The sequence below is a fragment of the Crocodylus siamensis genome, chromosome 1 (genome assembly GCF_052110815.1).
Source record: "Crocodylus siamensis isolate JL-2025a chromosome 1, ASM5211081v1, whole genome shotgun sequence".
Taxonomy (NCBI): domain Eukaryota; kingdom Metazoa; phylum Chordata; order Crocodylia; family Crocodylidae; genus Crocodylus; species Crocodylus siamensis.
In genome coordinates this window covers 266,012,478-266,033,677 of record NC_143395.1, presented here as the reverse complement: position 1 = coordinate 266,033,677, position 21,200 = coordinate 266,012,478, and the positions used below count along the sequence as shown (strand labels likewise).

Genomic DNA, 21,200 nt, shown 5'->3' with positions numbered 1-21,200 from the left:
CCCTGGGGAAAAAAAACTGCAGTAGCTTATTAATCAATATCAAAATTTCAGGAGTTTAATGTGTTAGGAGTTAGTAACAAATGTATAATTAGCATGTACATTCCTTCTTACGTTAATCTTGTTATAGAACCTTACATATATATATATAGCTGCTTTAATCTGAAAAATCCTAAAATGATTAAGAAAGCAATGTATAAAGGAATCAATTTACCAATCACTCGACTGGAGCTGGAGCCATGTCTAGGATGCAATGGAATAACTTGAATAGTACATACAGCAATGCTGAAACTAGCTTTAGTTGAAGAAATAAAGTATGCTTTATCCTAGGAAAATTTCAGGGATAATTTGGAAGGTAAGATAAAATTTCCAAGTATGTGTAAAGGATTTAGGAGCCTAAATGCCATTTTTTAAAGAAGAACTTCCATATTTAAAAGCCAAAGTCACAGTTAGCTCCAGTAAAATTAGGCTCCTTGAGAGCAAGGTGTACAATGGTATTAGACACCTGAGGATCAGATAAATATCCAGCAGGTGCCCAAGAAAGTTAGGCACATAACACCTAAAAATAGTAGTTAGGCACCTATCTCATGTACTTTGGTAAATCCTACAAGGCATTCTGCCGCTTGGGGTGACATTTTCAGAAGTGCTTCATAACTTAGTGACTTGAGTCTGATCACTAAAAATCAGGTAGGCACATTGGTGCCTAAGGCCATGTCAACATTGTGATAGCATCAGATTCCAGATGGGACATTCCTCAAGTACATTCTGCTACTCCCTCTGATGTATTTCAAACCTAGTGAAGTTGCTCCAAGGTCATATTCAGAAGCTACTCTTAAGCACTCAAAAGCAGTCACAGAAGGATGTTCCCAAGCAGCCTCACTGACATTTTCTGGGTGGAGGGCATTAGCAGGAATGGTTGGATAGGGTATGCTTAAATAGGAAGTCCCAGCTGGAGTGCACTACTACAAGAGGGTATCCATGCCCTAAGTCTCACTAACTCCTAAGTGCCTAACATCATATCTGAATCAGCTACTTCTAAGTGTTTGTTACAACACTTAAATTATAAGCATTTTTCTCCAAGAGGGTAACTGGATGAGTGATTGGGGATTCCTATGCAGTGATTGGGAGAATTATGTACCTTCCAAGGACAATCCAGATCACTTAGTCACTCAACAGTTAAAGTACCCACAGCTGCCTACAGTATCTCCAGTAGGAAATACTAGGGCACAATGATATCTCTAAACTTTCATTCTTCCTAAGGCTGAAGGAAGGGCCCTTGCATCATCTTAGCCACTTCCCATAGCCAGATTCCACTGAAACTCAAATGCCTTACTGGAAGCAGTACTGAGTATCTAGTACCACTCAGTTCACTCTAAAACATGATTGATGGCTGTGGAGGTACCATGTACCTTTTGTCCAACAGCCAAGTACTGAGAACTCTTGTCCAGGCCAAGGGCTTATGCTAATTTAAGGCCTCTGGCAGATATTACAGTTAAATTGTGATTAACTGGTAATCACATCTTAAATAGTCACCTGGCCACATATTCATGCAATTAATGACATGATAAAATGGGGAATAAGGCATGAAATACTTCCATAAAATATGAGCAATAAGCTGTGGTGGAAACCAGCCACACAATTTAAATTGCGCATGTGTCCAGTGTGCTGGGACTGCCAATCAGCTGATTGGTGGTCTCAGCTGTGGGCCTGCATCACTGTATGCAACTTGCTCTCATGTGGCCTTGAGTCTGGATGGCACTAGAGTCTTGGATAGGCTCTGGTGCAGTACTGCAGCTCATGGGAGGTCCTAGGCCCACCACCAGACTAGAGTCTTGAATGAGCTCTTGGTGTTGTCAGCCCTGGAACTGAAGTGGAGCCAGTTCAAGATTCCAGTGTGGTCTATAGCAGGAGGCTTCGTGCTCCTGCTATTTTAAGAGGAGGCAGACTTTAGATGGAGTAGTCTGCAAGTGCTGCAAGAAGCAATCAGATGTCATGCGACCCAAAGCGCAGGATACAAGTGCAGAGCCTGAGCTGGGGTGATCCTGGTAGCTGAGATGTGAAAAACTGAACATCAGGGCTGCAGCCAAGCTCCTGGCAAACATCTACACTGGGGTAGGCAGACTGATGGTCTGGGGAATTAAACAAGGGGTGGTAAGGCGGGGCCCAAAAATAGGGGCCAAGGCTGAAGAGTAGGGCCATAGCCAAAGAGCCATGAAAACAAGGGGGAGTTAAGGACCCCTTGCCTGCAAAAGTCACCCCAGGACAGGTGAGCAGAGTTACGGAGCCTGGAGGTCTTAACTGGCCTAAGGCTCTTAAAGTAGCAGGCCCCTGGACAGTCTCTTCCCCAAGGCCCTGCAAGTTCTCCAGGCACCTAGCTTTCTAGTTGCCAGTACAGGGGGAACCTGGGATCATGATCTTGGACTGCCCCTGCACCAGCAAGTAGAGCACAACTGGGATCTGATCTCTGATCCCAAAATTGTGCATCCTGCCAAGAACATGTGGCATGATTTTGGGGATTTGGGATCCAATCCCATAACACTTTTAAATGAACATTTTTCAGTGGCCTAAGGTAAATATAGTCCCTCAGTTTAGAAAACTGGCACAGTGCTGAGACAAGCAGGTGGGGCATGCTTCCTTGCTGTATTTCCAGGTGTGGTACAGAAGTAATGTAGACATGCTCAGTGTTACATGCCTCTTGTTTGTGGTTCTCCTGGACCCATAAAACTTACCCTTTTTGCTGCCCAATAAAGCATATGTATTTATTTGTTAGATTTATGTTCTTCCTTCCTGTAAAAAGCCCCAGGTTGGCTGACAATAATAACCAGATATGTTATAAAGACAGGTAAAAATAATAAAACAAAATAACATGCAATAGAACAAACTCCAAGGCAGTGCCCTACCACTTAACTCCTGCTGGCCAAGGCCTACTCAAATACAGAAGTCTTAGAGTGCTTCTGGAAGATATCCAGGCTTCAGTTCTGATGGGACACAAGGCAGAAGAAGTCCTAGAGCTCAGAAACCATACCAAGTACAAACTCCTGCATGGTTTTGCCAAAAGAACTTGGAGCACAAATGGTACTTGCTCTCAACCTTAGGGATTGTGATGGAATATGAAGGAAAAGGTGGCCTCTTAGAGACGTAGGGCCCAGATTGTTTATGGCCTTAAGTCAAAACCAACACTTTGTATTACACCCTGAAATCTACTGGAAGTCCTTACAGAGTTTAGCACACTGGAGTAACATGCTCCTAGCAACCCACTCCTGTCAGAAAGCAGGACACTGCGTCCTGCAGCAACTACTGCTTCTGGATGATCACCAAGGGCACTGCCATAGCTTAACCTGGAGGTTATGAAAGCACAAATGACATGTCCAGATCCAAATCAGAAAGTAAGGGTCATAACTTTCTCACCAGAGTAAGTTTTCTTTTATATATAGATTTCCTTTGCGGGTCTCTGATTTGTTTAATGATTGGATTAAATCATGTCCGGTGAGAATTCTGATGAGTTTGTGGTCGTATGGTTTGGGCAAATGATGCAATCGGTCTAATTATGATGAATCTCGTTATTTTGTAAAATTCACCAAAGCTGTGTACACTTCAGGAACAGAAACAAAAAATTGTTCCAAATAAAACCTTAAGTGGATAGATGAAAATATGTTTGCTTCCCAATGGAAAATATTCAGTTGGATTTGACTGGTAACTATGGTTTTGGGTTTTTTGACAGTTTGCTTCTGCTATAAAGAATGTGAGTCGGCAGTTTGATTGGTTAAAAATCATGTGGGCCAGGTCTCTTACTTTAGCAGCATTATTTTCAGTAATATTTCCAGTGTTTGGGGCTTGATTTCAGTTTTTATCATCATTTAGGTTTATTTTTCCTTTCCTTTCCTTCTTTTTATTTACTTATTTATTTATTTTTATTTATTTTTTATTTTTTTAACTACAAATGCAAAGTTTTCTGTGCAGCTGAGAATAAATGTATGGTTGCATAAGTTCTAGCTCTGGTAGCAGAGCAAATGCTTAGTATGTCTAATCTTGCTTTGTTGCCAAGTAACTGTAGGATATGCACCGATAGCAAAAGTAATATAACAGCGTTCACCATATTAATTTGATTTGTAAAGCAAGTTTTGTTTAAAGGGTGTCAGGTCCTATTGCTTCTAGGCACAGGTTTCCTAGTAATTGCTTTAAAAATGTATTATGATAGTCTCTTAGGTTATACAACTGTGTAGCAATAAAGAATGTGAAGGGGATTGGAGGACAACTACTAAAAAGGTACTTAGATTTCAAACAGCGTTTGTACAGAGGTTATGCTGGGTTAAAGTCCCCTTTGACTGGATGTTTGCCATGATAAAGTGTGTGTATGTGCGTGTGTGTAGTCCAAATGTGTATAAGATTGTGCATGCGGAGGTGATATCTATGTGATATATTGTATAGCCTCACAGTGCAATTCATCATGCACCTTTGCCCCGCACCTGCAACATGGCTACTAATCAATTTCCCCTGGGACTTGCTCTGACATTCGAAACCCCTGAGCAGCTGCAAACAGCTGCTGCTTGTTTCTTTTTCTTGTTAAAAGTAAATCCTGTCAAGGAAAGGACTTCCCCTCCCTGCCAAGTAGTCCTTCCTAATAAAAAGTCCAAATTTTGTGTGGAATGAAACAGATCCCCCAAACCTCATCTCTGAAGGGATGGTGAACTAAGCTGCATTCATTGCTTTCTTTTAATCCCATGCCGAAGCCTGCAGAAGAATCCAAGTAATAATAAAAGCATTCATTAAAAAATGCACCAGTCTCACAGTGTGCGGATGTCTTTTTTTTTTTTTTTTTTTGATACAAGGAAGCCAAAATCAGGTGGAAAAGACCAATCCTAAGAATATCAGCATTAGAGTTTCAACCTTCTGATTTTCTTAAGGCCATGAAAAATGATCCAACTTCCGAGATTCCAGAAGAAAAGACAAAAAAAAAATTGTTGACTTGGGAGATTAAATCACTTTTCTAAAAACTGGCCCTAGGAGAAACAAGTGACAAACAGGAAGACAGAGCTGCATAGGCCTGTGCTGCTCAAACTCTGGCCTGCAAAGCCATGTCACTAGAAATGTGAAGGTATGGAAGCAGTAGCAGGATTAATTGCTTTTCCCTGCTGCCAAATGTTTGGACCAATGGGGAATCCCATGACATGAGCCCATGTGCTAAGTTGTGCCCAATACATGATGGGGCCAACACACAGGGTCAGGCCTGTGCACAGATGGATCTGGCATGTGGGGTCAGGTTGGTGCTGGATCAGGCCCCTATATTAACCTCTGTGTGCAGGTTTGGCCCACAGAAGGCTCTGTGTTGTTCATCTGGCTATAGATGATGTTCTTGGAGCAGAGAGAAATGACATACAGCACTAAGCAAAAGAATCAAGAAGTTGCCTGAAAATCCTGAAAACACAATCAGGTGTAAAAATTTTAATTGCAGGATTATTAAGTGTCAGTTGTCTAGAATAGGTAAAAGTGACCAGAATGAATAAGTACATTTCCCTCTGCTTAAGCCTCCTAATAAACATGAGAATCTGAGTGTGGAATAACATCATTATCAGCAGAAGGATTTAATTATTAAAAAAGCCAGAAGGAGAACATCCATAGCTTATACTAAAAGGCCAGAAACTACACACTTTTTTTCAAAACCTTTCTGCCCTAACTTAAAAAGAGAGAACCAAGAGAAACCATAGAAGCCCACAGTAGGACAGAAATCTACTGCAAAAAGGGATTCCATTTAAACATCAATTCAACCCCTAAACCAAACTTTATACAGTAAGATGCCTTAAAAACTGAAAAATACACTCCCCTTCCTTAAGATAGAAATCCAACTCTCAGAAACACGGAGGGATACTCCCATCAATAGAAACAAATAATAAGCTGTTAAAAATCCTGGCAGATGGTGAAAAAGTAATTGAATATGCAATATAGTTGATTTGTACTTTTTTCTGAAGACATGGACCCATATATGTATTTGCAATTGAACAGGAGCATTTTAATCCTCACATTGCTCTCCATACAGCTGGGAATTCTAATATAATACAAACCATAGCATTTCCAGCTGTGTCTGTCTGTCCATAACACTCTGGGCCAACTGCGCATGCGCCGCTCGGAGAGTTATTGACACACAGACACACAGGTAGAGGCCAGGGTGTGCTCCATGGCATGGAGGCAAGAGGAGAGTGGGTGTGGCTTGTGGCCCTGCAGGGAGGTGTGGTATGGGGGCATGGCATGTGGTGCCTGGCTGCAGGGTGCCACGCAGGGCACAGGGTGGGCAGGCAGAGCCCACCTGGCTGCAGCATGTGGCCACACTCCAGGGCTGCCCCCCACACCCCACAGCCAGCGAGTGCTCCTCTCTGTGCTGTGGTCGCTCCCCGTGGCACACCTCACAGCCGTGCACCATGTCCCCCCATGTGCAGAGCAGTGGACAGGGGGAATGGGGCATGACCCAGAATGGTGCTGGCCATGGGGGAGGGTGGGGACAGGGCAGGACCCACAGCGGCAGTGGAGAGGAAAGTGGGGTTAGACCTGGAGTGGCAGAGGGAGGGCGTGGGGCCGGACAAATGTCTGCGTCCCTGCTCTGCCCTGCCCAGTCATTTATGACAGGCACTTTGCTAATGACAACATAAAAGGTAATGCACTGAAGAATCAGGCTTTGTCTTTGACAGGTTCATAAATCACATGTTCAAAAGGAAACAAAATAGAGACGATCTAGAGCCATAACACAATTCAGTGGGTTCTGTCAGGCAATGAAGTCTAAGCAGCATGAGGAATAAAAAGGATGGTGGTGCAGACCCTAATGTTTTGAGCACTGTTTTTAAGGGCCCTTCTTACGAATCTTTATGCTGGCAAAATAACTGTAAAAGTCATAAGGAATAAGGGCTGCAGGTTTGCGCCCTAAACATACTCTTTGCTTACTTCCTATAGTAATTGAAATATTTCTAATGCTTTAGAGAGTGTTGCACCAAAATGCCTCCTGATACTGGACAGATGTTCTCTTACAGGTTATATTGTTGATCCTGGAACTTAATTAAGACACCTTTACTTTGCACGCTTTCTTGCTTTAGTTTTTGCATGGTTTTTGCTTCTTCAAGTAGTGCCACATTCCAATTTCAGACTGCTTCAGCACACAGTAGAACAGATATGCTGAATAAACCTGTATCATATTCATATTCATATAGTGCCATTTTCATATACAATACTTTTAATTCCTAGTCATCTGTAATACTGCCTGAAAGTGTCAAGAGTTAGGTAAAGACTAATAGAAGCTGGAGATGCTTTTTATCAGCCAGCCCAATCCTGCTTGACTCCTCTTATCAGAATTTAGGATGACTGCAGGCCATCAGCTATTGCTTTCTCCTGTAGTAATGATCATTCCTTTTTTTTTTTTAATTAAGTCTCTATTTCTATTGTTTTCATTATGTTGTAGAGAAGAATGAGGATAGAAAGGAAAAAAATCTCTTCTGCTGGGGAGAGAGAGAAGAGAAATATCAGCACTATATGAGATCTGTTCATACAATCCTTTAAGTAGGGTTGTAAGGCATTTTGGTATCACAGTGATGAACAAGGTAAAATTTACCTGTAGCATTACTTTGGCTGATCCACCCAGGGCCATGTTGCGTAGGGTACTTAGCATGCGTTAAATGTACTTAACTTGCAAGTGTTTGCACTTTCAAGTAGGATAATGTATGTTATATCATACTGTAGCAAAATAAGTTAGGTCTTTTCCAGTGAGGACTGTCTCTAGATCATATTAAGAATTGTGTGTTGAGCTAACATCAGATTCCTCCACAGAGATAATGCTATCAATTATGGTCCTTGAGCAGAGGCTCATAATCAGCAGATTGTTGATCCCACCCCCAGGACTGCACAGAAGTCTAGTCTAGTCTGGTGAGGTCCTGTGCATGAGATTGAAAATAAGCTGACTGTCAGCCCCACACCATAACCTCCAAACAGATCTGGTGAGGGGCAACCACAGGTTCTGGTAATTGAAATAAAGCATGCACAACTGTCTTGTTGTGTAAGCTGTGCATGTTATGAGATTGTAGTAAGTGTTCAGTGGGATTGCTCAGAACATGTAAGTTTAACATGTTCTAACTTCAACACACAAGGCCCCCACTCTGCTGAGAGCTAGTTAACTGTTCAGTTCTGCGGTAACCCAACTTGAACCAATTTTCTTGGAACTTAATATTGCATGCTAAGAGGCCTTAATTTACAACACTTACTTAGCACCAGTTTTAAACCCAGCCTTTGTTACATAAAACTAAACAAATACTGAACTAATTTAATTGCATTCTATTAAATAATAACATTTTAGTCCATTGAGGAATCCCTTTTTAGCTTGTTTGGGGCTTGCAGCAGAGGTGTAATGAGTAGGTCCTGCATCCTGGGAAGGAGAAGGGACAAAGGGCAGCAGTGACAGGTGGTCCTCTAGCAGCAGCTGCAGCTGTGCCAGCTAGTAGGGGTCTGCAAAGCTCTGGTCCCTGATTCAATTCGGCAGAGATTTGGCTCGATTCAGCAGCCAAATCTCCAAATCCAAATCAAATCAGGAGACCCTTTAATCTCTCCAAACTGAATTGGAACTCTCCGTATTGATTCAGAGAGATATGGAAAGATTCAGTGATTTGGACATAGACACAGCTTTAAATTTTTTTTCTACATACCTCAAGGTACCAAGTGGCTCATGAATGCTGATATGGTGGGGTGGATAAAGCATCCCACAGGAGCGTGGGGAGGTCCCCAGAATGCTTGGCAGCAGACCTGTAAGTGGACCAGAAGCACTTCCAGGTCCACTGGGGAGCATACTGCCCCCCCCCCCCGCGCCCCTCTGGCTTGTTGACTGGTGCCTTCTGGATCTGGGTGGGCACCTAGGGTCCCTCATGGCCAATCGCTGAGCTGGGGGGGCAGGGGGACCCCCCCAGCATGCTCTCTGGCAGATCAGAAAGTGGAGCAGAAGTACTTCCAGTCCACTTCTGGGTTCGCTGCCGAGCACACAGGGGTGAGGGGGGGTATGCTTCTGTGAGATGCTCCATCTGCCCCAGCATTGCAGCATTCACAAGCCATGCCTGGTACCTCAAGGTATGTAGAAAAAACATTTAAAGCTATGTCTATGGCCAAATCGCTGATTCTCTGAATCAGCATCAAATCTCCAGATTTGGATTCAGCCAAATTGAATCGGGGACAGTGATCCAAACCAACGAATTAAATCACTGTCTTTAATTCAGGTCACATCTGAATCAGAATTGAATAAGGCCCATTCTGCACACCCCTACCAACTAGGCTACCAAACGCAGTGACTCTGTTCTTGCACCCCCTAGGTCAGCACCAATTGCCCATTCAATTACTTTACTGGTTTGCAGATTTCTATTTCAGCCTGTTTGTCACAGTCTAGAGTTAATAAGAGTTTGATTGCCAGGACTCAATTCCTTACGTCAATTGATTCGTTATATCAGTGGCTGTTTATGTATTTGAAGTTCAATCAGTGCCTTTGTTCCGGCCTCATAGTTCTGTATATGTATTTACCTCTCAGTGGTTATCAACTTTTTTAGACTCAAGCACCCCTCATCAGATTCAAGGTACTCCCCCTTTTCTCCTCCCCCACATCAAGAACTTTTCTGAATTGAGCAGCACTCCATTTAAAAAAATGGATTTGTTACCTCCATGCTTACCTCCTTGCAGAGAAGCTGGGCAGTGTGGAAACAGCCAGGCAGAGACTGACCCTGAGCCTACACTTGTCTGTTTATCTCATCATACATTTTATGTCCTCACATGCTGCGGCACTCTTCAAAGGATTTCCCGGGTTGAGAATCACTGTGCATGTGCTCCTCTCTCTCTCTCTCTCAATGCTAGTGGTGACCCTTAGTCATTTCTCCACATTTATCACTTTCATCAGTTCTTAGAAATGGAACTGCATACAAACTAGGAAAGAACATAGCAGAACAGAAAATTCTTAGTCAAAATTATTTTCAGAGGACAACATAGAATATCTCAGCTTCATTCTGTTTTATCTGCTTTAGGAGCTCATTGCAAGTAGGAAAATCAAAATACTGAAGTTGTGATTAGTGGGTTTCACCTTTACTTTAGATTTTGCCTCTTTACTTTTCATATGCAGTATTTTTCTTTTTAATATCTATCTATACTTCTTTCACATGGATAAGTTAATACATTCAGGATGTTAGATTGATATTCCACTGAACTACTTATCTATTTATGCTCAGAGGTCTTTTTTTATTTCAGGACTATCATGGCAACATTTTCATTATTTGAACCTGTCTCTTGGGAGCAGTTGGGAAATACTCTGCAAGTTCAAGAATGCTACCATATTTATACATACCAGATGCACTTCCCCCCGAAAATTAGCTCTCCAAATTTGAAGTGCATGTCTTAAGTGATGAAGCTGATTTTTCTGAGCTATAGTAGAGGATGCATGGAGACCTGTAATGTCTGCCATGCATCTCTCTGCCTCTCTCTACAGGGCAAGGAGTATACTTTTGAGGGTCAGAGTTAGTGTAAAATTTTCACAGCCACAGTTGAATTGGCATTAGCTTTTCGCTGAGCACCCAAAATCTGTTGCTAATTGGGCACTGGCTTTGAAAGGGTTACCACTATACCATTTGCTGATACTGTGGTACATACTCTTTCTCTGTGGTCAGAACTGAGTTGTGACTCTGGAACAATATTGTCCTTTATTCTACCTTCCCAAAACAAGCTTCATGTCTATCTTGAGGGTTTGGGGTATGCAAGAAAATACAGTAATAGGAAAAAGAGCAGTATGTGCAGATTCCCTGAATTCAGAGGACTAGCCCAAATGCCATGTCAGCTTCCATTATATATGAACAAATACTGAATGCCCACCTTGCTTCCCTCCCCCATTTCCCAACCTGTTCTTGACATTAGCAGCCACAGTGGGGTAAAACTTCGTAAAACACTGCTTGGAAATAGCCTTATCTGTCATCTGACGGTTTGTTCTGTACACTTCTTTCCCAAATTGTATTGCTACAGACATTTGCAGGATTTAAGAGCCTCATTGGTTTGACAGGCTGGTGAGTTCAGAGACCTCACTGTGCACGTACCACGTTACTAAAAGGAACTGAGACCACGCTACTGCACTCCTTTGGCTCTACCCCTGATTATATGAAAAGAAACCGGGACAAATTATCCTCTACTGCATGGCTGTGACCTCTCTTATTTTAGTGGGGTTGTGTATACACATACTAACCAATAAGGATGTTCATAGATAGTGAATTGTATAATGTATTTTACATTTATCATTCTAACATATTTAATTTTTATGCCAGTAAGTAATCCCCAAAACTTCTGAGTGTTGATAGAAGACTGATCAACACATGCATGATTGTATGCACAGATTGCCTGTAATCATGATTGTAATGTGCTATAGCTGAGATAAAAGATATTAAGGCATTAAGTTTCTAAAGTTGTCCATATTTAAACAATTTTATAGCTAGAAGGCAGGAAGCAGCAGAAGACAGAGAGCACAAGTGGAAATCTTTGCAGAAAAGAAAAGTAGGGCGTGTATTTAGGAAACAAGAGATACTCTTCTTGCTTGGGCAGGAAGCCATTCTCAGGTTCAGAGCCCATAACAGACATAAGGAGGGGTTTCTTTCAAGGAGAGATATGCCCAGAGAAAGAACTTTGTTACACCTTACACTGTGGGCTGCACAAATGTTGCTAGGTGTTAGTGCTAGCTTGAATTTTGAGCAGTCACATGTCGGGCCTGGGGGACCAAAAGGTACAAATCCCCCCTCCATTTCAGGCTTCCCCATGCCCCTCAGGGTTTCTGTTTCCTGGGGGGCCAGTGAGTGGGGATCTGCGGTGCTGGAAGGGCAGGAAGGGGAAGTAGGCTGGATCCAAGCCAGCAGGGAAGCGCAAGGGGGAGGTGGAGTGTTTACACTGGCTTAGAGTGACTACACCTTGATGTAAGATGAGCTGCATAGCATGGATCAAATATTAGAGTGCAGTCACTTTGAGCAGCATAATGAGTACTTCAAATGTTAATGTGCGGACAATCCAGGGGTTAATTGCTCCAGGAGCTGTCCAAAATTACCATGTGACAAAGCCCAGAGAGGTTCAAGAAGAGAGCAGAGAATGTCTGAGTCATTTTGGATAACCTTATAATTCAAAGTGTAGAGGGGGAAATGCATCTCTTTATATTTATAGCTCCCTTTCTTCGACATCCCTCCACACCTTTAGCTTCTCTCATTCCTTGGAGTCCCAGACCAGCAAAGACTCTATTCCTGAAGAAGGGTGATTGCACCCAAAAGCTTGCTAAGAACTTTATTCCAGCTGCTCAGTTGGTCTAGTAAAACGTATCACATCTACCGAAAGAACCTTTCCTGTCCTATGCCCTTTCTTCTATTCTCTGCTGCTGTTAAACTAATATCAGTGACACCATGATCAAATCCTTTCTGAATAGACTGTTAACATATATGTCATGAATTCCTCCAAATGCTGGGGATTCAGCATTGGGATGTTGTGAGGTTTTCTAGGGGGAGAGGACATTTCTAAAAGATTCATACTGGCTGTAGTTTACATAGTGAGAATTTAGGTGCCATATGACCTCGGTCATCTTGAGTTAAAAGCCACAGATTGAAAAAAGGAGTTGGTGGTAGGTGGTTGATGCAAAAAAAATATCATTTGGTTACTTTTCTTTGTGGTGGCTTTCATTTGTATCACGACAAGACAAATTGTTCAGTATGTCAAAATACATCCAGCCCTGAAGTCATAGATATAAAAAGAGTCCTTGTACCATGTGTCTTGATGAGTTGAGTCTGCACAGAGTGTTCTGCCAGCTTATAATAGCTAAAATTCCGTGAAGTTTAGCATTTTTTTCTTCTTAAATAAAAATTTCAGAAACAAGAATTCCAAATGGAATCATCTATTAAAAAAATATAAAGAATGAAAAATAAAACATACACTAGTTTGCAACATTGATGCAGCAAAAAAATCTGTACAATAGTAAGCTCCAAAATCTCTTAGCAATTAATGAATGCTGTTTGGAAGTCAAATTTATAAATAGGGTTGGTCAGAATATTTCACAAATATGATTTTTCTTTGCAAAATCCTGATTCACCTAAATCAAAATCTTTCTGCGTGAATGTTCCTGGCTTACTGGCTATTTTAGAGTGAAAGGATGTTAGGCACTATACATGGGCATCGACTCTGCGGGAGCATGGTAATTCCTGCACTCCAGCGGAATCCAGTGTCATGGGTATCAGCATCCCTGCACTGAAAAATGGTGGCAGGGGTGCTTTAACTAAACCTTGTTTGATGAGATATAGTTGAAGTGCCCCCGCCACCATTTTTCAGCACAAGAACACAAATGCATGTGACGATCTGGGTGCTTTAATTAAAGTGGCTCCTCAGAGTCACTCTTATTAAGGTGCCTTCCTCTCCCCTCCCCCCCCCCTCCCCCCCGGCCTCTGAAAGCACATATATAAACATCCATTTCAGAAGGTCTATATTATTTCCAAATACAGAAGCAGAAATTGTTTTGGAATTGTGACAATAGATAATGTCATGTCCTGCTTGGATCTATTTGCATGCTTAAAAAAATAAAGTTTTAATCTGGTTATCAGCTGCTGGATAAATTTAATTTGGAAAACATTGCTGTTTAGTGAGAGTACTGGAAAGTGGAATTTTTGTTGATTTCCATTCCTGGTATTTGACATCAGGTCAATTACCTACCATCTCTGCCATAGGTGTCTGGTGCCTCTTGAGTTGGGGGTGGGGCATGTGCCCCTCCCTGACACCAGTCAGTAACCGGTGCGGTCCCCTGGCTGACCGGGGGTGGGGAGAGTCCTACGTGGCCAATCTCACTCACCATGAAAGTGGCTGTGCTGCTTCCAGAAGTCCCACAGCCACTTTGGAAGTGACACAGCTGCTTTTGCTGGCAGCCCCACTCCCTGGCTAAACGGGGCGTGTGGCCTGACAGGTACTCTCAGGAGGTGCATGTGCAACCCCGTGCACCTGCTATGTGTTGCCCCTGATCTCTGCCTCAGTTTACACATTTGAAAATTGTGTAAACTGCTTGAATGGATTAACTTGATGCATGGTCTGTTAATTCAATTATGGATTCTTCCCTAGGGCAGGAGCCACTTGTAAGATACAAATAGGTCCACTTCAGAGGTTTTAAACCCAGCCAGGATTGCCGCAAATCTTAGAAGCCATCTCACTCCCTTCATAGCTCAAGAGCTTTGTATTGCCCATGAGGATTATAGCCTTATCTCAGTATAGATTACTATAGAGAACATAAGCTTCTCAGGGAGAGAACTGCAGGACTTCTAACCCCCATCTCAGTCTGTGAAGATGTGTCATCAAGGAAGCTTGCTTAGAACATCATTTTCAGATTGTTCATACTCCAAAATGAATACAATTTATAATTTTATTCTAGAAAATTTGGCCAATGTTTTGAACAGTTTTAAGTAATACAAATTTTGCAAATATAATTTTCCTGTCTTTAGTATTCTATATCTCACTTTTTTTCACAGCCAGCCATTGACTGTCCCACAGCCTGAATACTTGAAGTGCAAGTGCTCTATCTGTACCTAATATATACATATGTGTGTTCATGCTTATGTACATATAATATACATATGTGTCTATCCTCTTATTACCAACCCAGTCCTACATTGTAGCCATAGTTGGGAGGAGAATAAGGTTACCTACACCAAACAGGCTGCAGGGAATCGATGGAGGGTGAAATACTGAAAAACCTGTACTTGACCAAAACTTGAAGACCTACAGTTTATTATATTATGGTTATCTCATTAAATAACTTGTTCTTAGCAATCTTAACTGGCCATATGTATTTGGCAAATGAATTTATCATCATAAAATGACTAAATAGTCAAGTTAATTTCTATGGTGTATTTGTCATAGTAATGACTATAGCTATTTAATATATTTCAGTCAAATTCATTATTTCAAGCAGCATTTTCTCTAATAACTCCATAGTTGCCTTAAGTAAACCTGATTCTTCTAATAAACTATGTTGGACTAACTGATAGAGCTTTATGAGGTTAACAGTCCTAGTACTATTTAATTTTTTTCTCCTCTCAGAAATCTGTGGCCCATGGTCTCAGGGAATTCAGGTAGCAATTTGTTTAAAAAATAGATTCATTGTTCTCTAACCTTCATGTCCTTCATGCTTAAAGGAACTTTACCAGTTACCATGTCTTTACCAACAAAGGAAGAACTTTGTTTGCTTTGAGGAGTCTTAAACTCAATTTAGAACAACAATGACTTGGGATATACAATCTGATAGATGGTAATTGAGCTGAGTGACTGAATAGCAAATCTAAATTTAAATGACATAGCAGGCATTTTTTGGAGATGATACTGGTAACTTTTGAGCATTATGAAGTTAAGAAATGTGAATGACCTAATTTTGCACCTTAATGTAAATATTTAGACAAATTTATATCCCTGCCAGTTAAATTTCTTCTTTTACCACCCACTTCAATCTCCCTCTGAAAAAAAAGATAGAGGAAAGACCAAATAATTCATTCAAATTCAGTGCAAGGGAAAGTAATAAATCTAATGACATGCCTTAAAACCTTTCTCAACTGTGCACTGTCTCAGAAGTCTAAAATCAGTGACTACAAAATGCTCCCATGTGCTATTCAAATAGACCCTAGAGAATATGTGGATCAGCTTTAGTTCTTTTGTTTCTCTGTAAAGATTGTGGTCCAAATCCTGGCAGTTGTCAACTAAATGGATGCATGTTCCTATCAAAGAAAAATGGTATTCAGATATGAGGTCAGAACTTTCTAGTGAGTTTAAATTAGCATGGTAGATTTCTGGGGACATGGATAATTGAGTCACAGAGCACAGGAAGCATAATGAAAGCGAAGTGACTGATAATCTAAAACTGGTGCAGTTTAGCTGACAGGAGGTGAACAAGTTGATTAATACACACATGTGCAAACATATGTATGTATGTGTGTGTATAGTGCCAATTTTATGTGGGGGAAGGAATAGTGATTTTGACAAATTAGATGGAATATGGATTGTAGGTTTTTGTCAAAATGTCAAACACTTCAAATCAATGACAGCCCATAATTTCTATTAAATATGAGTATAAATTAACATCAAAAAAGAAAATATCTGGGTGCCTTCAAAAGTGAATGTAAACCTTTTTTGTAGACATGAATTACTGGTGATTTTTTATAAAGTATATTTCAATGTTTCTTTTCTTTTCTTAAGTCATATACCTGTCTATCATAAATCAGTAAAGAATATTTTTTACGTCAGTAATTATTAATGTAGATTTGTCAATTAAGTTTGTAGATAAAGAATTTGAGTAGGAATGCTACACCAGTGTTGCTTCAGGATTTGACATTTTAGTTCTGCTCTTTCAAAAGATAATGATGCATATGAAGGCAGCATATTAGGTGTCCATACTATAACTTCACAAGCATCTTTGACAAGATGCCAGACATCTTCAGCTCTCAAGGCATTGCATGTCTGCATCTTGGCAGAGTTACAGAATTGGACACAATCACTTATCTTTAAAATGCCTCAGTGTAGGGTTAAGTCCTTAATGGAAATACTGGAGCATATAAAAACATATAAAATAAATTTTAAATTTCTAAAGTTTAATTTCTTAGATTTCAAGAATTGGCATTGATCCATTTTCTTTATCCTTTTGCTCCTCCAAAGTTTCAGTAATCTTTTAAAGTGTTCTAATTGATTAGGGTTTTTTGTTTGGCTGGTTTTGTGGGTTTTTAAAAACAAAAATCATGTTCTAAACCACTTTATATTTACCTTCATTTAAAAATGTTAGGGAAACTGTGATACATCAGTAGTAATTTACATTTTTACATATATAGTGATTACGCATTTGAAAATATCAGAATTGAAGTTTGCAAAAAGGTCGTCTTTGGGTCAGAAAGACCTTTCCATGAAAAAATAACATTTAATTTGGCATGAAAATTGTTGTTAATTAGTGATGATGTATAATATGTCATGGTTCCTTGTAATATGAAGATAATTTAATTAAAATGCATATGTTTTAGAGAATGTCCTAGCTAGCATATTCATTCAAAGTCTGGTTTATAGTATGCATTATTCAGAACAGTAATATACACCTTCATTTTTTTCCTAGCACCACTAACAGATAAACCACCAAAGCTTTTGCACCCATTGGAAAATAAGATGACAATTCAGGAGACCCAGTTAGGTAAGTTACAAGTATATTACACTGTTCAAATTCTGCTGATATCATACATTAATACACAGAGAAGCCATGATGATAATGCTTCAATTGAAAGGATGTAAAAGCACTACAACCCTTTGTCTCAGTTATGGTTTGTTTTAGTGCGAAAACATGTTATGATTTCTGTAGGATATTATGGTTGTATATTGATTGAATACTTCCAAAATGTTTATAACCATTTAAGAATTCGTCCTGATGATCCTGAAAAAATGAGTAGTGTTGTCTAAGTCTGTTAAAAATCTCAGTGTTGGTTCCTGAATTGTAGGCTTTTAATTTGCATGGGTTCATGTACTTAAAAGTAAAAAAAAAAGCTATTTTATAAAGTTATTTTTAAAATTAATTGTGTAATAAAGATTTAGTGTGATGATATAATCATACAGACCTCATTCCAGTTTAATAGGTGCTATACTACAGGACTTTTGTTGTTTGGGGATATAATTGTATGTCTGTGGTGATATTTTTTGTAATTATAAACATTTGATGCCAACAAAACAGCCAGCAGAGGGTGAGAACTTTACAACAACTCAACACTTTTACATTATGTGCCACTGTATGAATGAGTTTGGAGATATCTACTTTACAAAGAGTAATAATTAATCAGTAGACCAAGGAGAAAAGTTGGAGGTGGTGTTGAGGAGAGATCTGTGAGAAAAGTCAAACACTTGCTAATTAGAGATGAAGTTCACTGCCAGAGATCTGTTCTTGCATTGCGCTTGCCTAGGCTATGTCTGATGCTAGTTAGGATTTCAAATTAAGTGTCAGTTTGATAAGTCTAAGAATGGTGAATTAAGTGGGTAGTTGTCTAAAGGATTATGGTGCCAAGATATGCATTTCCTGAGAGTGCCATATTAAAAAGTAATTACCAGTTGTATTGGCATTCCTTATGGTTCTGATTGCTGGAGATGGTACTTTTAGCATGAGATCACAGTGATTCTGAAGAGTATATGACATTGCCAGATGTTGTTGGTGTTGTTTTGTTGATTTTTGTTTTGTCTTGTTTTGATTTTCCTTCTCCCTTAGTCAAAGAAAACCGAGTGAGGAATATTTCAAAATGACTCTAAATTTCTTCTCTGAACTAATATCACTTTTTTTTAATGGATGAGGAAGGGTGGGGAAAGGTAATTTATATGTCCTTTGGTGGTTTTTGGCTGGATGTCCTGCAACAATGAGATTAATTAAAAAATAAAGTAATTATTAATGGGCAGCTAGAGGTTTTTTGTCTCAGATTTTTTAGGATTAAATATATCTTTGACTTCTTGTATTTCTGAGAGAAAATGAATAATTTGCAAAGTGTGGGGTTCTGGAAACCATACTTTTTCATAAGACTAAATAGTTGCTGATGAATGTAAACAGCCTACCTTGAAAATGTCATTTTCTCAAACAGATAGGCATGACGGATCATAAATTCATTTGAAGTTAAAATGGCTTGCATTGTATCAGAATGCTACAGGAAATATATTAATTAAGTGTATGTGTGGGGTGGGAGGGAAACAAATGAATATGGGCAAAAGATACAACAGAGAAGTTTTTTCTGAGATGGAAACTTTTAGGCAACTATCTTCAGCCTAAAGATCCTAACTAGTTAGATTCGTTGTATGCCAGTGTTTAAGAGCAATTCTTTGAGTAGCCCATTTAATTTCCTTGGGACTGTTCATATGCTTACACATAACCAGCCCAGTAGCATCTTCAGGATCAGGGCCTAACAGCTTGCTGCTATTCATCTATTTGACACCTAGATTAGTAAGGTATTGAAGCAGCTCCGATTAGTTTCTGGGACACCTGGTCTCTTATCATACTGAAAACATCATTTGAAAACACTACTATAGTTCCCTTGGAAGGAGGACTGATAATAGTTATATCTTCAACAGAAATGAGGTTTTTGGAGAACTGTGGAGGTGGTAAGCAATACCCCCCCCCCTTTTTTTTTTTTGCATGACAATATGTAAATCCTCCTTTCAGTTAGTAAAAAGACATCTAGGAAGGATCAGGCATAAGGACAAAGTTTATATTAATAAATATAATTATTATTAGGCCTCAGAGATCTACAATTTAAGATTATGAGAATTCAGGAATGACCCAAGATTTCACAAATTAAATGCCAGACAAATAATTAACACATCTTCTCATTATTTCATGAATGTATTGATAACCTTATACACCAAAAATACTAGAGTTTTGCATTTCTTTTTGTCTCAGACCAACACAGCTACCAAATACATCCCTTGATGTTACCTTATGCATCTGAAGCCCTGGGAGTTTGTTGCCCTGGATTTGTATCTTGATGTGTGTTTTGTGTGCGAGTGATAGTCCATATCATTCGAGATAAATTTAAGAGTTGTGTCTATCACAAATAATTCTGGTATTGGTAAACTGAAAGTCTGATTATATGAAAGTAGTAAATGGAATTTCTATTATAAGACTTAGATTTCAAGGTTCATGTGTTCATCTGGTAATACTAGCTTTCATGTTACCTTTTTATTTCAGAAACAAACCAGAAATAGGAAGGGGGCTTTTTGTTCTGAATCTCTGAAGTTTTATTTTGGAACAATAGAAGGGAAGTACTTCTTTCCCTTAGAAAATTTTCATATGATGGGCAAAATAGTTCAGGAAAATAGGACCTAGGTGGATAGACCATGCCAAATTTTAAAACTCAAATGAATTGAAACTTTTCTGATAACAGAAAAATCAAGTTAACATTTTATACTATTCTCCATGACTGTTGGACAGAAGTTGAAGTGTCCAGAATGTTTTGGAAAAAAGCTATTCTTGCCTTTTTGGCCAGATTTAAAGCAGGGAAAGTATTTAAGATCTAAAAACAGATTGTTGTGTGGTCTGTCTGAAGAGACCTGCTAGCCTCAGATAGCTGTCTTGCTTATGCAAAAGAAAATTGTTCTGAACTGAAACAATCTACTGAAACTGTTGTGATTTACCTATATCTAAAAAATACTTCTCTGAACCCAAACCCATTAACTCTCTTCTCTTTGTAGTCTGTTGCAATTTTTTTCAATTAATCTATATTGATTCATGCATAGTAAATTGGGTTTGTTTCTTCTCTCTCATAATCCTTTATTTTATATACCAAACATGCATACAACATACGGTATGAACACGTGTAGCAATTAAAATATTTCAAACTCCTTTAAATGGTTTCAGGAGGCCATAGAGTCACTTGTACATACACCTCACACATATTCTAAAAGCGTTTCATAGTTGGTAGGGTCAGAAGGGACCTGCGCAGATCATCTAGTCCGACCCCCTGCCATGGCAAGAAAAAGTACTGGGGTCAAATGACCCCAGCAAGATGTTCATCTAACCTCCTCTTAAAAACCCCCAGGGTAGGAGCCTGCACCACTTCTCTTGGAAGCTGGTTCCAGACCCTAGCCGCCCTGACCGTGAAGTAGCGCCTCCTGGTGTCTAGTCTGAATCTACCCTCTACCAGCTTGTGACTGTTATTTCTAGTCACTCCTGGTAGTGCACGGGGGGAACAGGGACTCCCTCAATGCCTGCTGGTCCCCTCTGACTAATTTGTAACAGGCCACTAGATCCCCCCTCAGCCTTCTCTTGTGGAGGCTGAACAGGTTCAGGTCCCGTAGCCTCTCCTCATAGGGCCTGCCCTGCTGCCCCCGATCATGTGAGTGGCCCTCCTCTGGACCCTCTCCATGTTGTCCACATCCCTCTTGAAGTGTGGTGCCCAGAACTGGATGCAGTATTCCAACTGCGGCCTGACCAGTGCCGCACAGAGGGGGAGGATCACCTCCCTGGACTTGCTTGAGATGCATCTGTGGAAGCATCACACAGTGTGGTTGGCCTTCCTGACTGCATCCCCACACTGCCGGCCCATATTCATCTTGGCATCAATGATGACTCCAAGATCCTTTTCTGCATCTGTACTGATGAGAAGGGAGTTCCCCAGCCTGTAGGTATGCTCCTGGTTCTTCCTCCCCAGGTGCATCAC

The 21,200-nt window shown here is 40.2% G+C and overlaps 1 protein-coding gene across 1 annotated transcript in view; it reads left to right on the top strand.

Annotated features, from left to right (window-relative positions):
* IL1RAPL1 (interleukin 1 receptor accessory protein like 1) overlaps positions 1-21,200 on the top strand; it is a 1,351,669-nt gene that overhangs the window by 1,033,763 nt on the left and 296,706 nt on the right. The window contains exon 6 of the mRNA XM_090061969.1: positions 17,135-17,209. Within this exon, the coding sequence (XP_089918095.1) occupies positions 17,135-17,209 (75 nt within the window). The remainder of the gene's footprint in view (positions 1-17,134; positions 17,210-21,200) is intronic.